A 23,067-nucleotide genomic window follows, 5' to 3' on the forward strand; every position below is an offset into this window, starting at 1 on the left:
TCTCGTGTATGAGTACTTTTAATGTTGTATACATCAAATTGCAATAGACAAATATAACAAAACCCAGTCCCTCAGAGCCATGAAGAGCACAGTGCATTACAGTAAACCGAGTTTATATTCCACCATTAAGTGGGGCTCGCCCATCAGTTCACTTTGTGATGGATCTGAAAACAAACAAAAACATTTTAAGTCTCTAATAAATTCAATGACTCCTCAGGATGATTATATATATATATATATATATATATATATATATATATATATATATATCCAAGAGAAACAGCTATGCTTTGGTGAAGTCAGAACTATACTCCTAAAAATGGATGCATTAGACAGTATGTGAATAATATCCTGATAGAGTTGACGTAAGGAAAAAACAGATTGAAAAGATTCTCCATTTTCCAAGTTCTTAAGTTTTCCAGTGCTTTTCAGGTGATGCTGGGAATAATCTCATAATCAAATCTGCAAAAATATCTTGTCTGTACCATTTTCCTGCCTGTGCATATACCTGAACGAACATCAGAATTGTGAAGCAAAAAAAAACAAAAACAAAAAACAAAACCCCTTATAAGTCTGCACTTTGTGTTAATAAGTAATCATTTTTTTAAGTAACAGAAAGCTTCCTAAAGATAAAAGCTTTGACTTCATCACTAATCTTGCAACAGTAAAACCTGATAAATCAAACTGTAAAAACAGTTTGTAAAAATGGAGAAGCACCAGTGATTGTATATAGATTCCCTTCTTGAATACTTGTTTGTTAAACATGACATTTGAAATATGATGTAAAAATCAATGTTAATAAATTCTTTAATTAAAAAAGAAAGGAAAAGGGAAAAAATGGGTAAGCACTCACATTACCATGGCAGCATTCCCAGGGGAAACCACCCAAAGCTCACTGCAGCAGTAAAACCACAAAGAAACCCATATACTCAATGAAATCTTTCCCGCCTGGAACTACCTCACAAAAGGGCAAGGAATGAATTTAAAAATGGTCATAGCGTAAACACAAAATAAAATGGCATCTCATCACACATCTGCCTAGTCTTTCAATGCCTCCAAGATGCGGCCTCAATTAACTCCAATCTTTGTTTGTGGTCTGTAGGCCCTGGTTTGTAAGTTCCCTGTTGGTTTTCTTGACCCTACTTTATTTCTACTCTCCCAACTTGCTGAAAACATTCTAGTCATGTAGACTTCCTTAAAGTCCTTTTATGTATGTTGAGACAATTCTCTACCTGTGTCTTAAAGTTTCTAGGAGCAGAAACGCTTGACAACCATGGTTCTGAACTACCTTTCCAAGACCATTTCTAGAGAACAGCCTCCAAAGACAAAGAGGCACCCAAAACAGCCAACTCGACCACCTGCAGCAAGATTCAGGAGCTCTAAACATAAGAGTTCTTGTCTAAAAATAAAATGCACCCAGCCGGGTGAGGTGGCTCACACCTGTAATCCTAGCTACTCAGGAGGCTGAGATCTGAGGATCAAGGTTCAAAGCCAGCCTGGGCACTAAAGAACAGAATGTGGGACTCTTACCTCCAATTAACCACTAGAAAATGGGAAGTGGTACTATGGCTCAAGGGTAGGGCAGCAGCCTTGAGCTGAAGAGCTCAGGGACAGCACCCAGGCCAAGTCAAGCCCCACCCACAAAATAAATAAAATAAAATAAAATGTACCCAATATGTAGTACCACTTGACTCTCTTTTTGTGTTGTGTTGGGTAGTAGAGCTTAGGGAACCAACAGAATGCTGGTAACTGGGGCATACTGCTCTGAGGAATAAACTATCCTTTGTCTCCTGGAATCTTATGTGTTCTGCCATCATTCATAAAAGTATGGCAGGCCAACTGATTGGCCTGTAAGTAGGACAAGATTCCAAACCTTTCACAGTTCTTCAGCTGTTAAATCAGAAACAGATCCTGGACATACTGTTTCTTCTGAAACAGCTTTCTCGCTACTTTTTAGGTCCACTAATTCATAGCTTACATGAATCAACTTATATATCATACAGAGACAACCATCTTTCCAAACTCAAATAGTTTCCCAAATTTATTATGATTTCTATCTTTTTTCTGTTTGTCTCCTCCATTAGAAGGTATTAATTTTGTGCATCCTTCTATCTTCAGAGTCCAGTCCAATGCTTGACATGTAATAAATACTGAACTGAATATAATGTTCAAGGCCTATTTGTCCTTCTTTCTCTATACAGAATTACCCAAGATTCTTAAATGAGTCCATTATTATAACTTACTATAAATAAATAAATGATCTATACACCTTACTAGTTTTATATGTACTTAGGGATCCCAAGTTTTCCTGCATTCAAAAAGCTCTCATAGAGGAGGCTCACTAGACTTATGCTGTGTCCACAGCATTTCCTTACCAGACATCAAGAGCCAAACAAAACTAATAAAACTGAGCTTGGGCTTCTCTATTTCTACCCCACTGCTGAGGCCCAATGAGGCATTGCTGGACAGTTACATTTGTTTATCTGCCTCAGAATAAGAAGTAGAGGAGACTACACACATTGTTCTTCCTTAAAAGTCATTTATCTGATACATAATACAATTATTCAGAGAATTTTGTTTAAGAATGGCAGAATCTTCTTTCCTATTTACCACCTATTCCAGAAACACAAAACTCCTTGGGATGGGAGACTTTCCTTAAATGTACTTTATCTTATTCATTCTATTATTACAAACATGGTGAATACTGAAACAATCATTACTTAAACCACTCTACTAATATCATAGTAAACCAATAAATCAGACTTAATACTAAGAATATAAAATTTAGAACTACTGTTTCCATCACTATGAGTATATAACAGAGCTCTATAAAAGATGCTGAATGACGCTTACCATTAAGAATATCTTCAAATCCAATAGTCTCATCATTACCCTTCAAAATATCCAGCGAAAGGTTTGAACTTGAAAGAAATGGAAGACGCTGAACCTTTGGGAAAAAGGGACAAGAGGGGGAAAGAAAAAAGAAGAAAAAGAAAATATAATTTTAAGTTCAGCACTCTTACTTGCCAACTACAAAAAAAAATAAATTTAACCAGTGGAAAAGAATGACTCACATTTTCAACACAGAATAAATTTTAAAACATTCCCCAAGGGGCCCGGAGTTTGGTGTAGTGGTAGAGTGCTTGCCTAGCATTCACGAAGACCCAGGTTCGATTCCTCAGTACCACATATACAGAAAAAGGCTGAAAGTGGCTCAAGTGGTAGGGCACTAGCCTTGAGAAAAGTCCAAGGACAGATCTCAGGCCCTGAGTTCAAGCTCCATGACTGGCAAAAAAAATAGTTTACCCTTAAATTGTAGCCTTTATCAACACTTAATAATCCCATCAGATCTGAACATGTTCTCAGGCTTTACTTTGTCTAGGAATACTACAACATATACCACATGATAAAATGCAAAACTCTAGAGCCTAATATCAAACACAGCTTCAGATATACTCTGAGCAATGAAATCCTGAGAAAATTTCAATTCAGTGAGACCATTACTCTACCAGTAGATATACTCTACCAGTAATAGTGTGATGTACAGGCACATAGTTGATATTCAACAAGCTTTAATGCAATCAAACCAAATTTTCAACTGTGGTCAATTGTCCAGTAGTTATAACTGAAGTCAGTGTAGGTAATTTTAGACACTGCTGAGGTCAGTGACTAAATGATACCATGATATTTTAAATGATTACACTGATAACCTGCAGGTGTCAGTTAACCTTCAGAATAACCCCTGCTATTCTTATTGGTCATCCATTTCATAATAAGAATTAAAAAAAATCTGAAGCTTAAAATAGTTTCTAACTTAAGTGTTTAAGACTAGATTCAGACCCATGTTAATTCTCATTTTTAAACCCTATTTCCCTCTGCCCCCGCCCCCATCCCCGGTTCTGGGGCTTGATGAGCACTGTTCTTGGGCGTTTTCCTCAACCTACAGAAATTGCCAGTAAGTTTCAGAGAGGAGGAGAATATCAAGGAAAAAAAGGCAGGAGCCATAGGTACTAAACACTAGGGTTCAAAGTAAAAAGAAAATCTACAGTATTCCACGCAATGCAAATGATCAGAAGATAAATGAATATATATACAAGACATAAAGACCTTTTTCAAAAAACAGTTAATGTAAGAGAAGTAGCTATAGAGACATTCAGGATTGATTAAAAAATTGTTTTAGTATGAAAAGACAGAGATCTGAATGTGTGTAAATGCTGATTATTTGGCAGAACAAGGAGAGATTAAAGGAGTCAGTTCCAGACAGGATCACTGGATAGAGTTACTTCCTCATGTGGTATGATGTAACAGAATCCAGAACATGGATGAAGGGACAGTTCTTAAAATTCTGGAAGGACATCTTCTAAGTATTTACTCCTGAGCAACAGGTATACCCAGCTATACACACATTGTGTACTCCATACCATCCACTACTTGAGGTCTTTTAGAGGTACCTTAAACTCAATATAACTCTCAAAAAGCAGGAAAACATGAAAGCTAATACAGTAAGTTTTCAGACAAGGGGCTTTAAGGACTTCTTTTTCCCTCTATGAAACAGGAATAAAAGTCATACCATATAAAGGTAAGTACAGAATAAATTACAGGACAGAGAAAGAAAGTCTGAACTGCTGCTGTGGAAAGAGAAGTCTTCATGACTGACTTACCTGCTGCACTGCTTTGAATTCCATTTGTAACTTCAGTGGAGCATATAGACCCTGAATGTTCCTCAGCGTGGCAAAGTTCATTTTATCTTGGTTGAGCTGGAACTACAAAAGATAATTTAATTCTAAATGTTACACTCACTATCCCTCTTCCAAATCAGTACTAGTACATATAGAATACAATACTTAGATGAAGGATTGAACCAATTACAATAAGGTAATCAAAATGATTTCTCATGACTATTTTTTTTTTTTTTTTGCCAGTCCTGGCCTTTGAACTCAGGGCCTGAGCACTATCCTTGGACTTTCTCAAGGCTAGAGCTCTACCACTTGAGCCACAGCACCATTTCTGGCTTTTTTTTTTTTCTATGTATGAGGTACCAAGGAATTGAACCCAGGTCTTCATGCATGCTAGGCAAGCACTCTACCACTAGGCTAAACTCCCGGCCCTCTCATGACTATTTTTCATTCATTCATTCATTCATTCATTCATTCATTGCCAGTTCTGGGGCTTGAACTCAGGGCCTGTGCACGGGGTTTTTCCTCAAGGCTAGCGCTCTGACACTTGAGCCACAGAACCACTTCAGGCTTTTTTATGTATGTGGCACCAAGGAAAAGAACCCAGGTCTTTGCACATGCTACACAAACACTTTACCACTAGGGCAAACTCCAGGCCCCTATTTTTCATTTTATTAAGCAATTACTTTGCCACACTCCTGACAAGATTTGTTTCTACCATAAAAAAATCATTAGCAAATAAAACTTATTAAGGTAATAGTGCATACTGGGACATGACTAAAGATCACAGTATACATAACCTGACAGTAAGATGTTTTACTCTAGAGTGTCTACTGAAAATTCTCCACATATGGTTCTTTGGGAGAAAACCAGGCTATTTTACTTTAAGTGAAAAGTTAAAAAAAAAAAAGTGTCAGGAATCAGAGCCTGGGCACTATCTTTAGGCTTTCTAAAGGCACAGCGGTACTTGAGACACTGCATCACTTCTGGCTTTTTTTTTGTAGTACTGAGGAATCGAACCCATGCACAAATGTGCACGCACACTAAAACTCTAGTGGTAGAGTTTTGACTAGAATTCTACCACTAGGCCATATTCCTAGCTCAGTTAGATTCATTTTTAAAAAGTAGAGTACTGCCAGAGGTATGGCTCAGTAGTAGAATACAAGCCTAACAAGTATAAAGCCCTGTGTAAAAACAAAATTAACAAAGGTAATTACGTATTTACAATATATAAGCAACTTTCATTCCTTCCCATATTCCTTAAAGATAGTTTCATAATCATCTTCTGTGCTTTTTGGGGGTAGGGGAGTGTCATCGGGCTTGAACTCTGGGCCTGGGCGTTGTCCCTGAGCTCTTCAGCTCAAGGCTACCCTTGAGCCACAGCCCCACTTCCTGTTTTCTAGAGATTTGTAGTACCTGGGCTGGCTTTGAACCTCGATCCTCAGATCTCAGCCTTCTGAGTAGCTATGATTACATGCATGAGCCACAGCGCCTGGCTTCATCTTCTATACTTTTAAATCTATTCATCTCCTATATTTTAAATCTATTCTGGGCTTGTCAACTACTAAGCCTTATAATTGAACACACTTAACCCTAAAAGGGGAATGGAAATAAGGACTCGTGGTCAAATGCTCAGAACCACAATTATTTTAATAAACTAAACCAAAAAAGTATTAAAAGTATTTTACTACTAGAGGATAAAAACATAAACTTAGGTGACATACTCACATTTTTTTCCGACAATTCAAGAGGATGACTAGGTAAAAGTTCATTTTTCACACAAGAAAAACTAGAGAGGAAAATCAGAAAAGGACGTTATATATCATTTAACACTCCCATCTCAATTGAATTTGATTTTCATAATTCTATTACCTGCTCTCGTCTTTTTTTTTTGGTCTGTCATAGAGCTTGAACTCTGGGCCTGGGCACTCTCCCTGAGCTCTTCAGCTCAAGGCTACTGCCCTAGCCCTTAAGTCACAGTGCCACTTCTGGTTTTCTAGTGGTTAACTGGAGGTAAGAGTCTCATGGTCTTCAGAGCCCAGGCTGGCTTTGATCCTGAGATCTCAGCCTCCTGAGTAGCTAGGATTACAGGTGTGAGTAACCACACCGACGTCTAGTCTTTCTTTTAACAAGATTTTTCCCCTTGCTAATGAGAAAGGAGACAAAATAAGAACAGATGAGCTTCCTGCTTCTGGCCAATGTCAGTATCTAATAAATACTAACCTAAAACTGTAAAAAATAACCTTGTTCTCCAAAGCCTTCTGAGCAGAGTGAATGCTATATTATAGGGCCTCTCATGCACTTTATGAAGCCTCCTAGCCACTGCTTGTCTTGTCTCATAAAGTTTAAGTTTTAATTAAAGTTAAAATTTAATTAGCTTAAAATATTTAATTTTAAGTTTTAGTTTAAAAATTTAAGTTTTTTATCTTACAATGAGGACTATGTCCTATTTATTAGCCCTATTTCGTAGCTGAGAACATTGGGACTTAGAGCTATTAATTTACTTGCCCAAAGGCATATATCCAGAAAACAAAGCTGTGATCCAAACCCAGCAGCCCAAATCTTCATATATGCTATGTTCTCATGTCTCTAAAGGAAAAGCACATTAATCCAATAGTTACTAAGCTTAAGGATGAAAATGATACTTCAAGTTCTCAGTAGAAAAATGAAAATTTCTACCAAATCAGTTTAGTTACCATCTAGTAGGAACATGTTTTATCCTGGGAATCTAGTACTCTGAGAAGATGCTTTGTTCCCTTCTCATCCTGTCCAAGGTGTATTACTTGCTACCTCTTACAATAACATACATTTACAACCTATCAAGACACTTAAAGAATAGTGTGAAAAATCAATGAAGGTGAAGCCACATCTTCCACACATACCCTTTTCGAAGAAGATCATGACTTTCAAATGGTCCACTTGCTGAAAGTTCAGTAACTGGAATACTGTCCTTTAGCTGAGATCCAAGTCCTCTGGAGTTCTACAACACAAATTAAAAACACTAATAAGGAATGAAGAATTTAGACACAGATACACTGAGAACATCTGTAAAAAAAAACAAAAACAGTGGAGAAAGAAAAGGACTGCACCCTCAAAGATCCCACAATCTTTTTTTTTTCTTTTTGCCAGTCCTGGGGCTTAAACTCAGGGCCTGGGCACTGTCCTTGAGTTTTCTCAAGGCTAGCACTCTACCACTTGAGCCATAGCACCACTTCTGGCTTTTTTGGTATATGTGGTACCAAGGAACCAAACCCAGACAGGGCTTTGGGCATGCTAGGCAGGCACTTCTGGAATGTGCCTCAAGTATTATGGTAGAGGGCATACAAGATACAAATAATTTTAGATTTGGGTTAGAAGGTCTTTTGGGACTGTTAATGAAAAGGTATTCCATGAAAAAGTTGAGGATAGAAACCTAGAGGATATCCATCTGTAAGAATAAGGAGAAAGAACTAAAACTTGGAATTAAGGACAGGATAGCTAGAAAAGGCAGAACACAAGAGAAAATAACCAAAAATGGGAATTTCAGGAAGTCTGGTTTCTGCAAGAGGTGGGCACAGCTGGCACTGGTGGCTCATCCACTAATTGTAACTACTCAGGAGGCTGAGATCTGTGGATCATGGTTCAAAGTTAGCCGGGGCTGAAAAGTCCCTATGAGACTCTTATTCTAATTATCCACCAGACAACTGTAAGTGGCACTGTGGTTCAAGGTGGTAGAGCACTAGCACTGACAGGAAAAGAAACAAAAAACAAAATACTGCTCAGGAATGACTGACAAAAAAAAATAAAAAAGGAGGTGGGCATTACCTATTAAAAATATGTATCTGAGGCTGGGAGTTTAGCCTAATGTTAGAGTGCTTGTTTGGCATGCACGAAGACCAGGGTTGGATTCCTCGGTACCACATACATAGAAAAAAGTCAGAAGTGGTGCTGAGGGTTCAAGCAGTACACCTCTAGCCTTGAGAAAGTCCAAGGACAGTGCTCAAGGACCCTGAGCTCAAGCCCAGGACTGGCAAAATAAATAAATACAATTAAATAAATGTATCTGAGACAGGGATAGTGTATTTGGAACTGCTACCCATATTTATATCATGAAATTTTCAATTACCCAGTATTTATTAGGTACCTACTTTGTGTCAGGTGTTCCGCTAAAGCTAAAGTTACATGCCTGCCTTATCTAACGATGACGTATTAGCAAGCAAGCAAAACCCACAGGTATTACAACTTGGAAGGCAAAGATGCTACTTTAAATTGTTGAATGTTTATAGTATTAGATCACCACAATCCAGTAAGAAAATGCAAAACTACCCCTTTGGTATCTAAATGTTAACACTATTCTAGGAGAAACTATCTAAGAAATTCGTACATCTCTCTAGCAATTCCTTCCTCATTTGTACTAGGTAACTAAACTCCTTTCAGGACTGAAGCTGCAGTTTTCCAAGTGTCACCCTACCCTAGTATCCTCCATGACCACTCTCCTCCTGCCAGATTGCTTGACAGGGAAATGACGGGGGGGAGGGGGCTTTGTTTTTTTTTGTTTTTCCATATACAGAGAATGGAGGAATTCTGATCTCTGAGTTCTATTATCGCCACCAGCTTCCCAATCTCCTTCTCTAATGCCAGGAGTAACACTTAAGGTTTTTCTTACAGTAGTCGAGAACCGAATCCGTGAAAAGTAAACAGCCGGTCACTCCTGTCAGTGTTTTTCCCCGTTGTTTACAATGATCCACAGTTATTTACCAACGTGAGGTTTCCTAAATTTGGACGGAGGGCCGATCACCAGTATGGATATCGAAAGAGTAGTGACCACCGTCATTCCGGAATCTTTACAGACATCGCCACTTTTAGGTGAAAAGAAAAAGTGTTTGGGGAGAAGAGAGATGGGCGCCGGGGACATCGGGTGGGGGGGGGGGGACGACAATGACGACGACGCGGCTCCAGTGCGGGGCAGCCTACAAATTCTGGATGACGGAAACAAGTCCGAATTAAATAAAGGTGACCTCAAACCCAGGGCGGGCGGCCGCGCCACCCCACCAATCGCCCCTGGGCCCGGCGCCGCGCCTACCACAGGGAAAGGGAAGGGCCCGGGGCCCGGGTCCGCCCGGGGACGGCGCCGAATGCGGCCGAACAGCCGCTCGCGGAGCCAGAGCCACGGGCCGCCCTCACCCCGTGACTCGACAGATCGTGGCGCGCTCGGCCGGCCTCATCCGCACACCACGGCCGCCGGCCGGGGTCGGGTCTTGAGGGGGAGCGGCAGCTTGCGCCTGGTAGGCCACGGGGGCCGGGCCCGTTCGAATCCCGACGCTCACTCACCATCTTCGCGCCGCTCTGGGAACGCGATCCCGAGCAAGTTACCGTCAGAGTCGGGCCGCCGCTCACTTCCGTTTCCGGGGGCCGTTCCCCACCCCGCCACATCCGCCGGAAGTGCGTCCGTCCGGGTGAGGAAGGAAGAAGGGCGCGGGGCTTCGGTAGGGAGTCTCGCGGGCCCGGGGCTCCCACGCCTGTCACCCCGAGGGACCGAGGGCCCAGAGGGGGTGGGCTCGGCACCGGACCGGACGGGAGACGCGGACTCCACGGTTTCAATAAACAACTCCGGTCTGCACTTCTGTTCAGGACTTCCCGCCCGCGTCCTGTTTGTAGGTACATCGCCTGAACCCCTCCATCTCTCACGAGCAGACGCTGCGTTTTTGACAATTTAATTGTTCGTCGAGCCTGGTAGAACTACCACACAGGGCTTTGGGTAGTTTTCCAAGCCAAGGCTCAGTCTCTGAGCTAGAGAAGGGGCTGGGGATGGAGGGGTGAGGGCTGACAGCTGAATGTGAGCAGTGACTGAGCAGACAGACACAATTCTAAATAGTTTACGTGCTTTGTCTTTCGGTCTTGCCAGACGATTACTTAAGTCTGCCCTGGTTTGAGTCCATAAGCCCCCAGGTGGTTATAATTCTACACTGAATCGTTTTTCCAAATATAATAGGATTAAGAATAGCCTTATGCTCTGCTGCCATGTAATGAGGGCGGCTTTATACATGATCTGACTGATATTCAAAGGATAAGAGCTGACTAGTTTAGTAGTAGGGTATAGCAGACTTCCTGTAAAAATCATCTGAGATGGCTAAGGTTCGGAAAGTAAGATAAGGAAGAGTGTGGAGCCGGGAGTATGGCCTAGTGGTAAGAGCGCTTGTCTAGCATGCTCAAAGACCCGGGTTCCATTCCTAGGTACCACATACATAGAAAAGCCAGAAGTGGTGCTGTGGTTCAAATGGTAGAGCCCTCACCTTGAGGAAAAGCCCAAAGACAGTGCTCAGGCCCTGAGTTCAAGCCCCAGCGCTGGCAAAAAAAAAAAAAAAAAGACAGAAAGAAAAAAAGAAAAGGTCATTGAAGGATTTTAGAAGGAGGTGATAATTACAGGACCTGTTGTTATGGTCTTACAGTTTCTGAAGTTCAGAGGTGATCCATCTGTTATAAGTATTCTGCCCTGCTGTCTTTGTGTATCTGGTCTTTCACTATATCCATGTTTACCTTAAGATTTGAGCTGAGTGTGTCATTCACATCCTCTCCTTTTAATAAACTCCATGTAAGAAGTAAAGTGTGCTGTTTGTGGGTAGCACAAATTTGTGAATATTACTTGGGCTAGGTTTTTCTTTTATTTTGATTGGTGGTAGGGGTGTTTCTTTGTTTGGTAATGGGGCTGTAGAGAAGGAAAGAACATTTCCCTGTACATGAAGTGCTAGTATTTCCCTAGAGGAATAGACACGCAAATTCATATTTAAAAATGCAGTGTGGTAAATAATAAGGAAGGGAGCTGGATCAGAGTTTAGCTTATACAGGGAAATGGAGCATTCCAAGGAAGAACTATGGGGAAACAGATTTGTGAAACAGCATGTTATAGTATGAGCAACAGAACATTTTGTTATGGTTGGAGTTCTGGGTGAGCACTTGGGGCAAGGTTAGAGCAAATTAAAAATAGATTCAAACTAACTAAAAGGATAATGAAGTCCTGGAAATTAGGTCTTCGTTGACGATGTGAAGGTGGTTCTTAGTTGTGCAGCATAGAGAAAAGCCACCTTATTTTGAGCATCCACATTTCTATCCGATTTTAAAACAATTTGTTTCATTAATACAAGGATTATTTTTATTAATTTATTTTTTGCTAGTCCTGGGGCCTGAACTCAGTGTCTGGGCACTGTCCTTGGACACTTTCTGTTCAAGTCTAACATGCTGCCACTTGAGCCACAGCACCACTACCAGCTTTTTCTGAGTATATGGTACCAAGGAATGAAACCTAGGGCTTCGTGCATGCTAGGCGAGTACTCTACCATTAGGCTATGATCTCGGCCCGAATACAAGGCCTTTTTCATAACTCAAAATTAAATTAGAAACTAATATGACTTGATATGTTTGCCTAAGGCATATATTATGTAACATGGAGAACATAGTATTGACAGTAATCTCTCCCACCTGCTCTGTGTTTAGTTCTCCATATACTTTGTTTCAGTCCTTAAGTACCATCTGAGGGGTACATTTTACTGAAGAAACAGACTTGTTCTTGAAAGAGATCCCTATTTTGTTTTACTCTTTTGTCTTCCTTGACTTTGCTCTGAAACCATTCTGATAACCTGTTTATATCACCAGACTACAATTTAATTTTGATCACAGCATCTGGCAAAAGTGACTCTCCCTCCCCCCTCCTTAAGTCTAGCCCTTTCGTCATTTGTTACAGTTAGCTGTTTCCTATTTGAGTTCCATTCCTATAATTCATCTTGTCAGCTGACATGGTTCTCTTGGCTTAAAATTCAGTCTTCTCTGAAGATCTGAGGTTGCATTTACCCTTTGCTTTATTTTGTTCCTTGTTGGAGCTCAGGGCTGGGTAGCCTCACTACCACAGCCTGCTGGCTCAGTCCTTTCCTATGGCATGGCATTTTGCATACTTTTGGCAGGCACTCCGAAATGCTTTAAAATCTGATGGGCAGGGAATATCTCTTTGGAGCCAACAAGGATATAATATCAAGATAAAGAAATAACCAGTGATGCCAACTATCATGATTATGGGAAATCAATCGAGTTTGGCAAATGGGGTGTCATTTGGATGTTCTAAATAAAATAAAACCTGACAGCTATTGGTAAAGAATTACAGTAGGTCCCTTACTTGGGGATACATTCCAAGATCCCTGGTGGATGCCTGAAACCACAGTACCAAATCCTATGTATGCTACATTATTCCCATACTTAGATACTGCTAATAAAGTTTAATTTGTAAATTAGACCTTATAAGAAATTAATGTAAAATGAGGGGTTATAATAATATACAGTAATAAAAGTTGCATGAATGTGGTTTCTGAAAATATTGCACTGTAGCTCTTGCAGCTTTAGCATATGTTTATTTTGTTTTTCTTTCCTCATTAAGTTGAGAATTTTCAACTTTTCACTTGAAAGGAAACACTTTATGGCTGCTTTTTTGGTATATTCAAGTTGCCAGCACTATTCTTGTGTCTTAGGCCATTACTAAATAGCACAGGGGTTATGTGAACACAGCACCAAGACCAGAGACCCATTAAATGAGATGGCTGCTCAATGACTAATGGGTGGGTAACTGTAATGCTGGACAAAGGGATGATTCATGACCTGGGAGGGATGGAATGGAAAGGCCTGAGATTTTATCATACTATTCAGAATGACTGCTGTTTATTTAAAATTCATGAAGTCTGTATTTCTAGAGTTTTTCCATTTAATATATTTGGACCGTGGTTGACTGAGAGTAATTGAAACCATGGGAAGCAAAACTGGATAAAGGAGGACTGCTGTACTGTTTTAGAAATAAGAACATGGAAGCAGTGAACTTTTAGCTGAATATTCTCAGGCAATTATCAGTCTCTAAAAGAAACACAATTCAGGTTTGAAATAAAGATTTGGTATTTTGCCAGGAGCTGTGGCTCACGCCTATAATCCTAGCTACTGAGGAGTCTGAGCTCTGAGGATCATGGTTCAAAGCTAGCCTAGGCACAAAAGGACCTGAGACTCTTATCTCTAATTAACCTCTAGAAAATGGGGAATGGGTAAGGCAGTAGCCTTGAGCTGAAGAGCTCAGGGACAGCACTCAGACGGAACTCAAGCCCCATGATCCCTCCCCCCCCCCCAAAAAAAAAGATTTGGTATTTTGTTGTCTTTTTTTTTCCCCACATGGTGGGAGACGTCAAGGTTTATTAGCCACTAGAAAGAGCCAGTAACAAACAGCAGGAAAGTAGCCAGAAGACATGATAGACATGATGATTTAGATGACTGAACAGATGCTAGCGTGGCTCAGATGTTAGAGTAATCTTATCTACTGAAGAGGTGGAAAATGGGAGAATCACCTTTGAGGCCAGCCCTGGCAAAAAGTTTGCTAAGATTCCATCTCAACAAGAAAAGTTGGGTGTGTTGGTACGCACCTGTCATCTCAGTGGCTCAGGAACCATGAAGTAGGAAGATCATAATCCAGACAGGTCCTAGCCCCCCCAAAAAGAGAGAGAGAGACTTTCTAAAAAAAAGTTAAGCAAAGAGAGTCCCTTTTTGAGTACTTGTTTGTTAAACATGACATTTGAAATAAGATATAAAAATCAATGTTAATAAATTCTTTAATAAAAAAAATTAAGCCAAAAAAGACAAGGAGTGTGGCTCAAGCAGAGTTGGTCATCTACCTAATCAACCTAGCAAGAGTTGGGCACTGAGTTCATTGACTTTTGCCGAAGAAAAAAAATAGAAACATATGTAAGAAAAGTTGCAAACCACCATGTAGGAAATACTAGTAGATCAGTAAGCTAAAAGAACTATTCAGAACCACGAGGACACTCAAAGCTGAGTGACATGGTTAGTTTGGTGTTGGTAATGGGCTGCATCAACAGTTTTAGTGTTGTATACAACAATTAGTCGCACAAGGATAAAGAGGAATCACAAATGGACATCAGGCACAATAAGGTCAGATTTGGGGTAACCATGTGCAACAAGGGACAAAGTAAGTGATTAGAAGAGTGAGTACAATGACACCCCTCCTAAAACAACTGCCTCCCGTTCTGATGTCTTTTATATTGAAAGTGGTTTGACTTGCCTATGTCTCTCAAATGCAAGCTCACTGATGGTGGACACTGTAATGTTTGTAGTTTTTCTTTTTGCCAGTACTTAGGCTTGATCTTTTTCTGATGATGACTGGTACCTTACCATTTGAGACACACCTCTAGTCCAGCTTTTCTTTTTTGCTGATTAACTGGAGAGAGACTCTTGAGGACTTCTCTGCCCATCAGTCAGAATAGCTTGTGGCATTCTATTTGACTGCTTTTTTTTCCACCTTCTAAAAGCAATGCCCACTAGCAATAGAAAATTAGACAGCAATGAAAGGTACTTTATCAGCCAAAGAAACATTCTTTTATATGACAGTATAGCTAATGAGTGGGGAAGTCTACCCTTGGCTGCTAGTGCCTTAGAAAACACCCTTTATTTCTTCTTTAGTGGGGAGTTACATGAAGCCTATTTATTCAACATTTTTCATTCTGTCAGCGTGGTTGAATGCCAAATTACTGTTCCAAATAATTTTGAAGCTATTTTTTATACTTTCACAAGGATATCATAAAACTTAAGAAATTCTACATAGCCCTAACCATACAGTTAGATTTACTGAGAAATGCCCTATTCTGCATTTGTCATTTATTCATGGAGGTCAAGGGTTATCAATCACATCTCTTACTAAATGTGAGATTATAACTGAATTTACAATTGGGTTGAGAATACAAAAATCTCGTATGCTAATTGCTGTAAGCTGACTTCTTTTCATCAGTAGGAAAGAAAGGTATTATTTCTAAATTACCTCTGTGAACCAGCTTCACTGAGAAACAGGGCATCATGGTTAACAGAATTAATGCCTGAGCTGCAAACGGAGCCCTTGTTTTCTTCCAAACATCTTCCTTCCTGTGATCAACAGTTATTATATCCCAAGAGCCAAATCTGTTGGGTTCTAGGCTTTCTGTAAATTGGCATTATGCCCGTGAACTTCTTGTATTCCTGTTGTGTGTGTGTGTGTGTGTGTGTGTGTGTGTGTGTGTGTGTGTGATGTTCTGTTGGCCCCACCCAGGCTAAGTACCTCTTCCTTTGTGAACTCCTCTCTGATTTCCTCCTGGTTCTCCCCACTTCTGGAAGGAATAGTCCCTGCATGAATAATTGTACCACAGCAATGGAAACCCATTGTTGTACTGCTTGTTTTCAACATGCGCATCTCCTTGTTACACCTCAGCCCCTCAATGATAGGTTTTTGGTAAAGAAATGTTTCAGCACTGGCAGAGCACTTGGTTAACATATGTAAGACCCTAGGTTCCACTCTTAGTACTGTGCACACAGACATTTCGAAATTAGATGTAATCAAATGCATCAATTAAAGGTTTCCCTTTTGTATATATGTCTATATGACCATAAATGGTGGAATACACACTGTATAGTCACTGGATAAAAGTAGGGGTTTACTTTGTTTCTTTTTTTCTTTTATTTATGTGTTTTATCTTTGTGCTGGCTCTGGGGCTTGAACTCAGGGCCTTTTATTCTCACTCAGCTTTTACACTCATGTTTTGCCACCACTTGAGCCATGACTTCAGTTTCAACTTTTTGCTAGTTGGTGATAGATGCCTCTCAGATCTGTCTTCCCAGACGAACTTTAAATTGTAATCTTCAGGCCTCAGCCTTAGGGTTTACAGGTATGAGTCATTACCACCAACTGAATTATTTTTGTTCTTCCCAAATATTGGTTTTTGAGTTCTTTTTAGTTTCCCTATCCCTGTGCAAATTTCATATTACCTTATCCTTTAGTAGTATCCTTGGCACTTTGTTCTTTCATATAAATTTAAATTTCTCCTATAAAAATAACACTTAAATATTATAAGGGACTAAGTACTTATTAATGTTTCACAGATACATTCTGCTCACTGCTATCCCATGTAGATCAGGTAGTTTTAATTGTCTTTGTATGTAACACTACATTATTGACTCATAAGAAGTGATTGACAGCTGAGCACCAGGACACCTATAATTCTAACTATGCAAAAGATTGAGATCTGAGAATAGGAGTTCAAAGCCAACCCAGCCAGAAGTTTGTGATATTCTCATTGCCAGAAAACTACCAAAAGAAGCCAGAAATAGAGCTGTGGCTCAAGTGGTAGAGCACTAGCACAAAAGCTCAGGTACAGTATTTAGGCACAGAGTTCAAACCCCAGGACTAGCACCAAAGGGAAAAAGAAGTGCTTGACCATTGACTGAGGACAACTTTATGCTAGAAGAGATCCCCTCAGCTGAAAACTTTTTTGGGAAACTATTCCTTGGAATTCTTTTTTAAACAGCATGGTGACTCATTGTCATTTAAACAAAAGTCTTGAATCTTCTACATGAAAGAGGTATTATTCTTTCTTTTTTTATTGTGGGTCATAGGGTTTGAACTCTGGGCCTGGCAGTTGTCCCTGAGCTCTTCAGCTCAAGCCTACAGCCCAACCCCTTGAGCCATAGCACCACTCCTGGTTTTCTGTGATTAATTGGAGATAAGAGTCTCATAGACTTTAGTGCCTGGACTGGCTTTGAATTGCGATCCTCAGATCTCAGCCTTCTGAGTAGCTAAGATTACAGGCGTGAGCCACCTCATGTGGCTCTTTTTTGTTTCTCACACTCTTACGCTATGCCATTAACTCTCCAGAAGATTGTTTTTAAGTAGAATCTGAAAACATGTTTATCTAATAAAAACAGAGCAACACATGAGCAGGAAAATCTTTCTAGTTATTCGCAGCTATGGAAAGTCTGGCTTAATGTACATATAAAAACAATTTTATGTATTTGTATTCCTGAATTAAAGCAACCATTAAAAAGTCAATTCTATTAAAGGGTACAGAGTACCTTGCTCTACCTGCTCATTTGCATTTTATCTCAATAATCTGTCCATTGTACTTAAGTGACTTAACTCTGACATGTGAAAAATAACATCCCAATTAATCATTCCAAACAGAGCTTAACAATTTACCTTGGGTTTAGTCTTGCATATATTAATTGTTATTTTGATGGCATTTGTCAATAGCCCTCATTAATTTGCTAGTGAATAATACTAATCAGCTTTACAAAATATTTATTGATTGGCCGAGAGTTTGGCCTAGTGGTAGAGTGCTTGCCTAGCATGCACGAAGACCCGGGTTCGATTCCTTGGTACCACATACTTAGAAAAAGCCGGAAGAGATGCTGAGGCTCAAATGGTAGAGCTCTAGCCTTGAGAAAAATCTAAGGACAGTGCTCAGGCCCTGAGCTAAAGCCCAGGACTGGCAAAAAAAAAACAAAACAAAAAAAACAAAAAAACAATATTTATTGATTAAAATGTCTGCTCTGTTAGAATCAGGGGGCTCATTGCTCACCAGATGTGATTCCTATCCTCATGCATTTTGAACCTGGGAGGTAAGCAGATACCCACCAAATAATCAGGTAAATAAAAATAAAACTGCAGCTCCAGCCAAGGCCAAGTAGAGAAATGCATGATGTGCATGGTGGTCACTGAGGCCGGAAACAGCCCCTCTGGTCTGATGAATAGAAATGGAATGAGTCATGGGATGGCAGAAACAAAGGACATGACATAGGCTTATAATTCCGAGGGACTAGAACAAGGCCAGTGTCTGGAGCAGAAAGACCAGGATGTTGGTAGAGGAACAAACACATAGGTCTTACAGGTAGAGAAGAACAGAGTAGGGTGTGTCATAGAGGCTTGCTGAGGCCAAAACAGTGGAAGCAGCTTGAGGATGGATTAGAGGGCTTTTAAAACCAGAGTTTGGAATGAACCAGTCATGAAACACTAAGATGTCAAGAATCTTAGTTTCTTATGCATGCCACTCAATGGATGCAATGGCATTTCTCAGACACAGAGCAGAGGAAAGGTACAAGGCTTCAGGAGAACCATCATGAACTCTTTGTCTTTGCACCTTGCACATAACCAAAAGGAAACCCCAAGCAGGTATGTGGATATACTCACAGATGCACCTACAGAGGATGTATAAATGAGGATATATCTGCCCAGGGGTGCTGATCAGAGCTTCTTAAGAGTTTTCTACGGGGGGAAAAAAGCCCTAAAAGCAGTAAAAAAGAGAATAGGAGACAGAATGACGATGGCAGAATAGTTTGTGGGCCTAACATCAAACTGTTGGCTGCCCAACCTAAAATTCACGTGTACTTTGTAATTCAGAAGTGCCCGAATTCTGTTGCATAAAAACTGAACTGAGTGCCAGTAGCCTATAAGTGTAGCTGCTCTCAAGAGCTGAGACCTAAGGATTGCAGTTCAAAGCTAGCCCAGACAGAAAAAGCGTGTGAGATTCTTACCATTGAAAAGCCTGAAATGGAGCTGTGGCTCTAGTGGTAGAATGGCAGCCTTGGGTGAAAAAATTAAGGAACAATGCCTAGGCACACACACACACATTTGAGAGTTATTTACCCTCAAATGAAATTGATACTCTTAAGAAGGTATTTATCTTCTAGCTATGAACACCTTTTAATAGTCCTCAACTTTTTGATCTAGGGGTATAAGTATGCTGCTTTAAGAGTCAGGAGAAGCCTGGCATGGTGGCTCACACCTGTAATCTTAGCTACTCAGGAGGTTGAGATATGAGGATCACAGTTCAAAGCCAGCCCAGGCACAAAAGGACCTGAGACTCTTATTTCCAATTAACCTCTAGAAAATGGAAAGAGGGGTTTGGCTCAAGGGTAGAGTGGTAGTCTTGAGCTGAAGAGCTCAGAGATAGCACCCAGGCCAAGTTCAAGCCCCATGGCCCATTAAAAAAAAAAAAGAGGAGAGTACAATCCAATTTTAGAAAGCTTGGAAATTGTAAGGCCGCCCACAAGAACAGAGGGCCCCAGATTGCCTGTCAAATTAGTCATAGAATGCTGGCAGACCCAGTTCTCAAACATGATTCCACAGTAGCATTCAATCCATCAGTAGATATCAAATGTCAAACATAAGTTGATTTAAAAAAAACATTTATTAAATACCTAGCATGGCACCAGATAGTGTTCCTTCTATGGCTATGTCAGATTTTGCTGGAATTTTATGAAGAGTGGGAAATACAAGACTTGTATGGCTAATGTACTCTCTGAGGCATTGTCTTAGGAAAGAGGAGGCAAAACATGAAAATCAAGATGAATTGGGAGCTCTGGCTCCAAAGAAAAGAGATGGAAAGAAAGGGAGACACAACACAAAATGAAAAAGAGATGACTGTAGCCATCACATTTACTCTCCTCCTTTCTCTCCACCCACTCACCTGTCTAAAAATTAGGTGTGCCTTGAAAAGGAGCTCCCTGCAAGTGAGCTGTGGAAGGCTTTCTCACCCTCTGCTAACTGTAGGTGGACACTGTAAGGTCAGCTGAAAGGAAACTCCACGCAGTTCAGGAGAAGAGGGTTTATTGAGTGAGGAAAGAGCAGACTCCTGCCACCCAAGATGGAGTCTGGGCAAGCAAGAGGAGTTAGGGCGGGAAGTGAGAGATTATATAGGGGGAGGGGAATAGACACAACAGAAGTGGATATGACCTCAGAGGATGGGGAAATACCTCAGTGGGGACCTCCCACTGCCCCCAGGCATGCCAGTTGCCAGGGTTACAGGTGCTGGGCGGGGATTTCCAGGGTGCAGGGGGAGAGAGCCAAGGGAAGAAGTCATTTCTTCCAGGCAGACTTAACAAACACAGACTCATTAAACCTGCTGAGATACCATCATTGCATCCTATACTAGGATACCAGCTATCAAGGTACCAGAGAGGCTCTGCCAGTTTGCATTTACCCCCGCCCTTTTGACATCTGATGGATACATTTAGCACAGCCACCTTCAAGAGCCCAAATAATGCCCAAGGTATAGCACATGATAATGTGCATCCTGGCTTTGATCCCTAGTTTGCTTTTGTGTATATACGTGTATACACATATATGCACAAATAGAACTGAAAGGCATCTTAGCCTCATTATCTATGGTTCAGTATCCTTGACTACCCTGGCTCAGTGTAGCAAATCCCTCTTCAAGCTTTTGCATAAACAGATAAATTTCTAGTCAGCTACCAGTGTCTCATATCCTGAGATCTGAAAATCACAGTTCAAAGCCATCCTAGGCAGGAAAGTTCATGAAACTCTCTCTAATTAAACAGCAAAAAAAATAGAAGTGGAGAGCTGAGAATCTGGTGGTAGCATAATAGCTTGAATGAAAAAGCTAAGGGATGGTACCCCAGTTCAAGTCTCAGGAATGGCACAGAGAAGGAAGGAGGGAGGGAAGGAAGGAAGGAACAAAGGAAAGAAGGAAGGAAATAGAAAAAAGAAAGGAAAGACAAGACTAAGTTTGTATCTGGAGTTGTTCACTCACTGTAGGGCTCAGCCATGTGCTGTAATGAAGAGACAGTGACTTAGAAGCCCACACTTTGGCTTGGAGTTTGAGAGCAGGCTTCAGAGTTGCCTAGATTTCCTGTGGTGCCCACAACTGATGCCTGAATGAAAGGACCACCCCCTTAGTGGTCCTCCCATGTCCCCATTCTTAGGTGCTATATCCCACCATGTGAGTAGGTCAAGATGGCACATGCACTTTAAACAATTAATGCAGTCCTGTCTTAAAAAACAGGAAAAATAGAATGAACTGTACAACTTGTGGGTAGGAACAGGAGGAAAAACTGGGAAAGAGCAAGGGAAGGGGTGACATCCAAAAAGAACCAGCGACCTGATGCTGCAACCCCTCTGTATGTCACCTTGATAATAACAATGAAAATACTAAAGAAAAACAGGCCAAACAGAGCCCCAACCACCATATCTGCCATCGGCCCCTCCCCCTCCCATCCCCTACCTTCCCAGCCACCAGCCTCCAGCAGTCCCTTCTGTCATGATAAAGGATGGTTACAGCTTGTTCCCTTTAAGAGGAGCATGGCTGTCATGGGGTGACTGGATTTCCTTCTACCTCCCCTGTGTCCCTGGTCATTAAAATGGGGGATCTCCGCAGAGGTAAATGTTATTCTACACAGGAAGCACATTCAGTATTAGTACAAGTGTTTTCCTCTCTCCAGTCACAGAACTCCGCTCCCATGGAGTGGTGATGAATCTGAGTATTGGCCCTTTCCGCTTGGATACCAATAAGTCCTGCACTTCAGAATTACTGACCTCAAAAGGATGCACAAAAAAAGGAGCCTGTCAGTTTTGTTTTTCTTTTAAAGAAAGCAACACCAGAAGTAGTTTGATTTCCTTGTATACTTCGATGCACACCAAAAAAGTGAGTCACTCCAAGTCTCTATCTTTAGTTCATAGAAACAAAACACTGAATCATATAACTTGTCAGGGAAGACCTAGATATAGTTTGATCTAGATAACATGCATATTAAAAGAACTTGGAATTCTATTTTTGAGGTGGAGTTGTGGGATTGGCACTACAGCTGTTTACTCATCAACAACTTGGCAGATCAGGATGTGACTGAAGAACTATCCATCAGAGATACTGATGGCCTTCTCAAAGCTCAGGCCACTCTGCATAATCAGCCACATCTCAGGCCATCTAGAACTGAAAGGGCACTGTGAAATCAACAGTGGCGAAAAATTGTCCTAGACTCAGTCCAAGTAATTTAGAGGAAATGAAGTGCTTTTAAAAATCATCTTCTCAGGGCCAGGAGTTTGGCCTAGTGGTTAAAGTGCTTGCCTGGCATGCACGAAAACCTGGGTTTGATTCCTCGGTACCATATACATAGAAAAAAAAGGCAGAAATAGTGCTGAGACTCAAGTGGTAGAGCTCTAGTCTTGACCAAGTCCAAGGACAGTGCTCAGGCCCTGAGCTCAAGCCCAGGACTGGCAAAAAAAAAAAAAAAAAAAATCATCTTCTCAGGGGCCGGGAGTGTAGACTAGTGGTAGAATGCTCACCTCACATGCACAAATATCTGGGCTCGAATCCTCGGTATCACATACTCAGAAAAAGCCAGAAGTGGCGCTGTAGCTCAAGTGGTAGAGTGCTAGTCTTGAGCAAAAAGTGTCCAAGGACAATATCCAGGACTGGTAAGAAAAAGAAAAGTCATCTTCTCGGCTAGACAGTAGCTCACTTCTATAATTCTAACTACTCAGGAGGCTGAGATCTGAGGCTCAAGGTTTAAAGCCAGACAGGGCACTAAAGTCCATGAGACTCTTATCTCCAATTAACCATTAGAAAACAGGAAGTGGGAATGTATCTCAAGAGGTAGGGCGGTAGCCTTGAGCTGAAGAGCTCAGGGACAGTACCCAGGCCCAGAGTTCAAGCCACATGACCCACAAAATAAAATAAAATAAAAAAAAATCTCAACTTGGCACTGGTATCGCATACCTGTAATCTTAGCTACTCAGGAGGTTGAGATATGAGGACTCCAGAAAAGTGTTAGAAATACT

At 40.9% G+C, this 23,067-nt stretch overlaps 1 protein-coding gene across 1 annotated transcript; it reads right to left on the reverse strand.

Annotated features, from left to right (window-relative positions):
- Pomp (proteasome maturation protein) lies at positions 1-10,096 on the reverse strand. Its single transcript, XM_090342328.1, has 6 exons — positions 9,987-10,096; positions 7,559-7,656; positions 6,405-6,465; positions 4,662-4,763; positions 2,854-2,947; positions 1-164 (listed from the first exon to the last, which is right to left on the reverse strand). Exons 1-6 carry the CDS (start codon positions 10,086-10,088, stop codon positions 97-99), a joined length of 525 nt encoding a protein of 174 aa, XP_090198454.1. The 5' UTR covers positions 10,089-10,096; the 3' UTR covers positions 1-96.
- Positions 10,097-23,067: the final 12,971 nt, after the last annotated feature.

This window comes from Megascapheus bottae, chromosome 11, assembly GCF_031878675.1.
Source record: "Megascapheus bottae isolate mThoBot1 chromosome 11, mThoBot2.hap1, whole genome shotgun sequence".
NCBI lineage: Eukaryota > Metazoa > Chordata > Mammalia > Rodentia > Geomyidae > Megascapheus > Megascapheus bottae.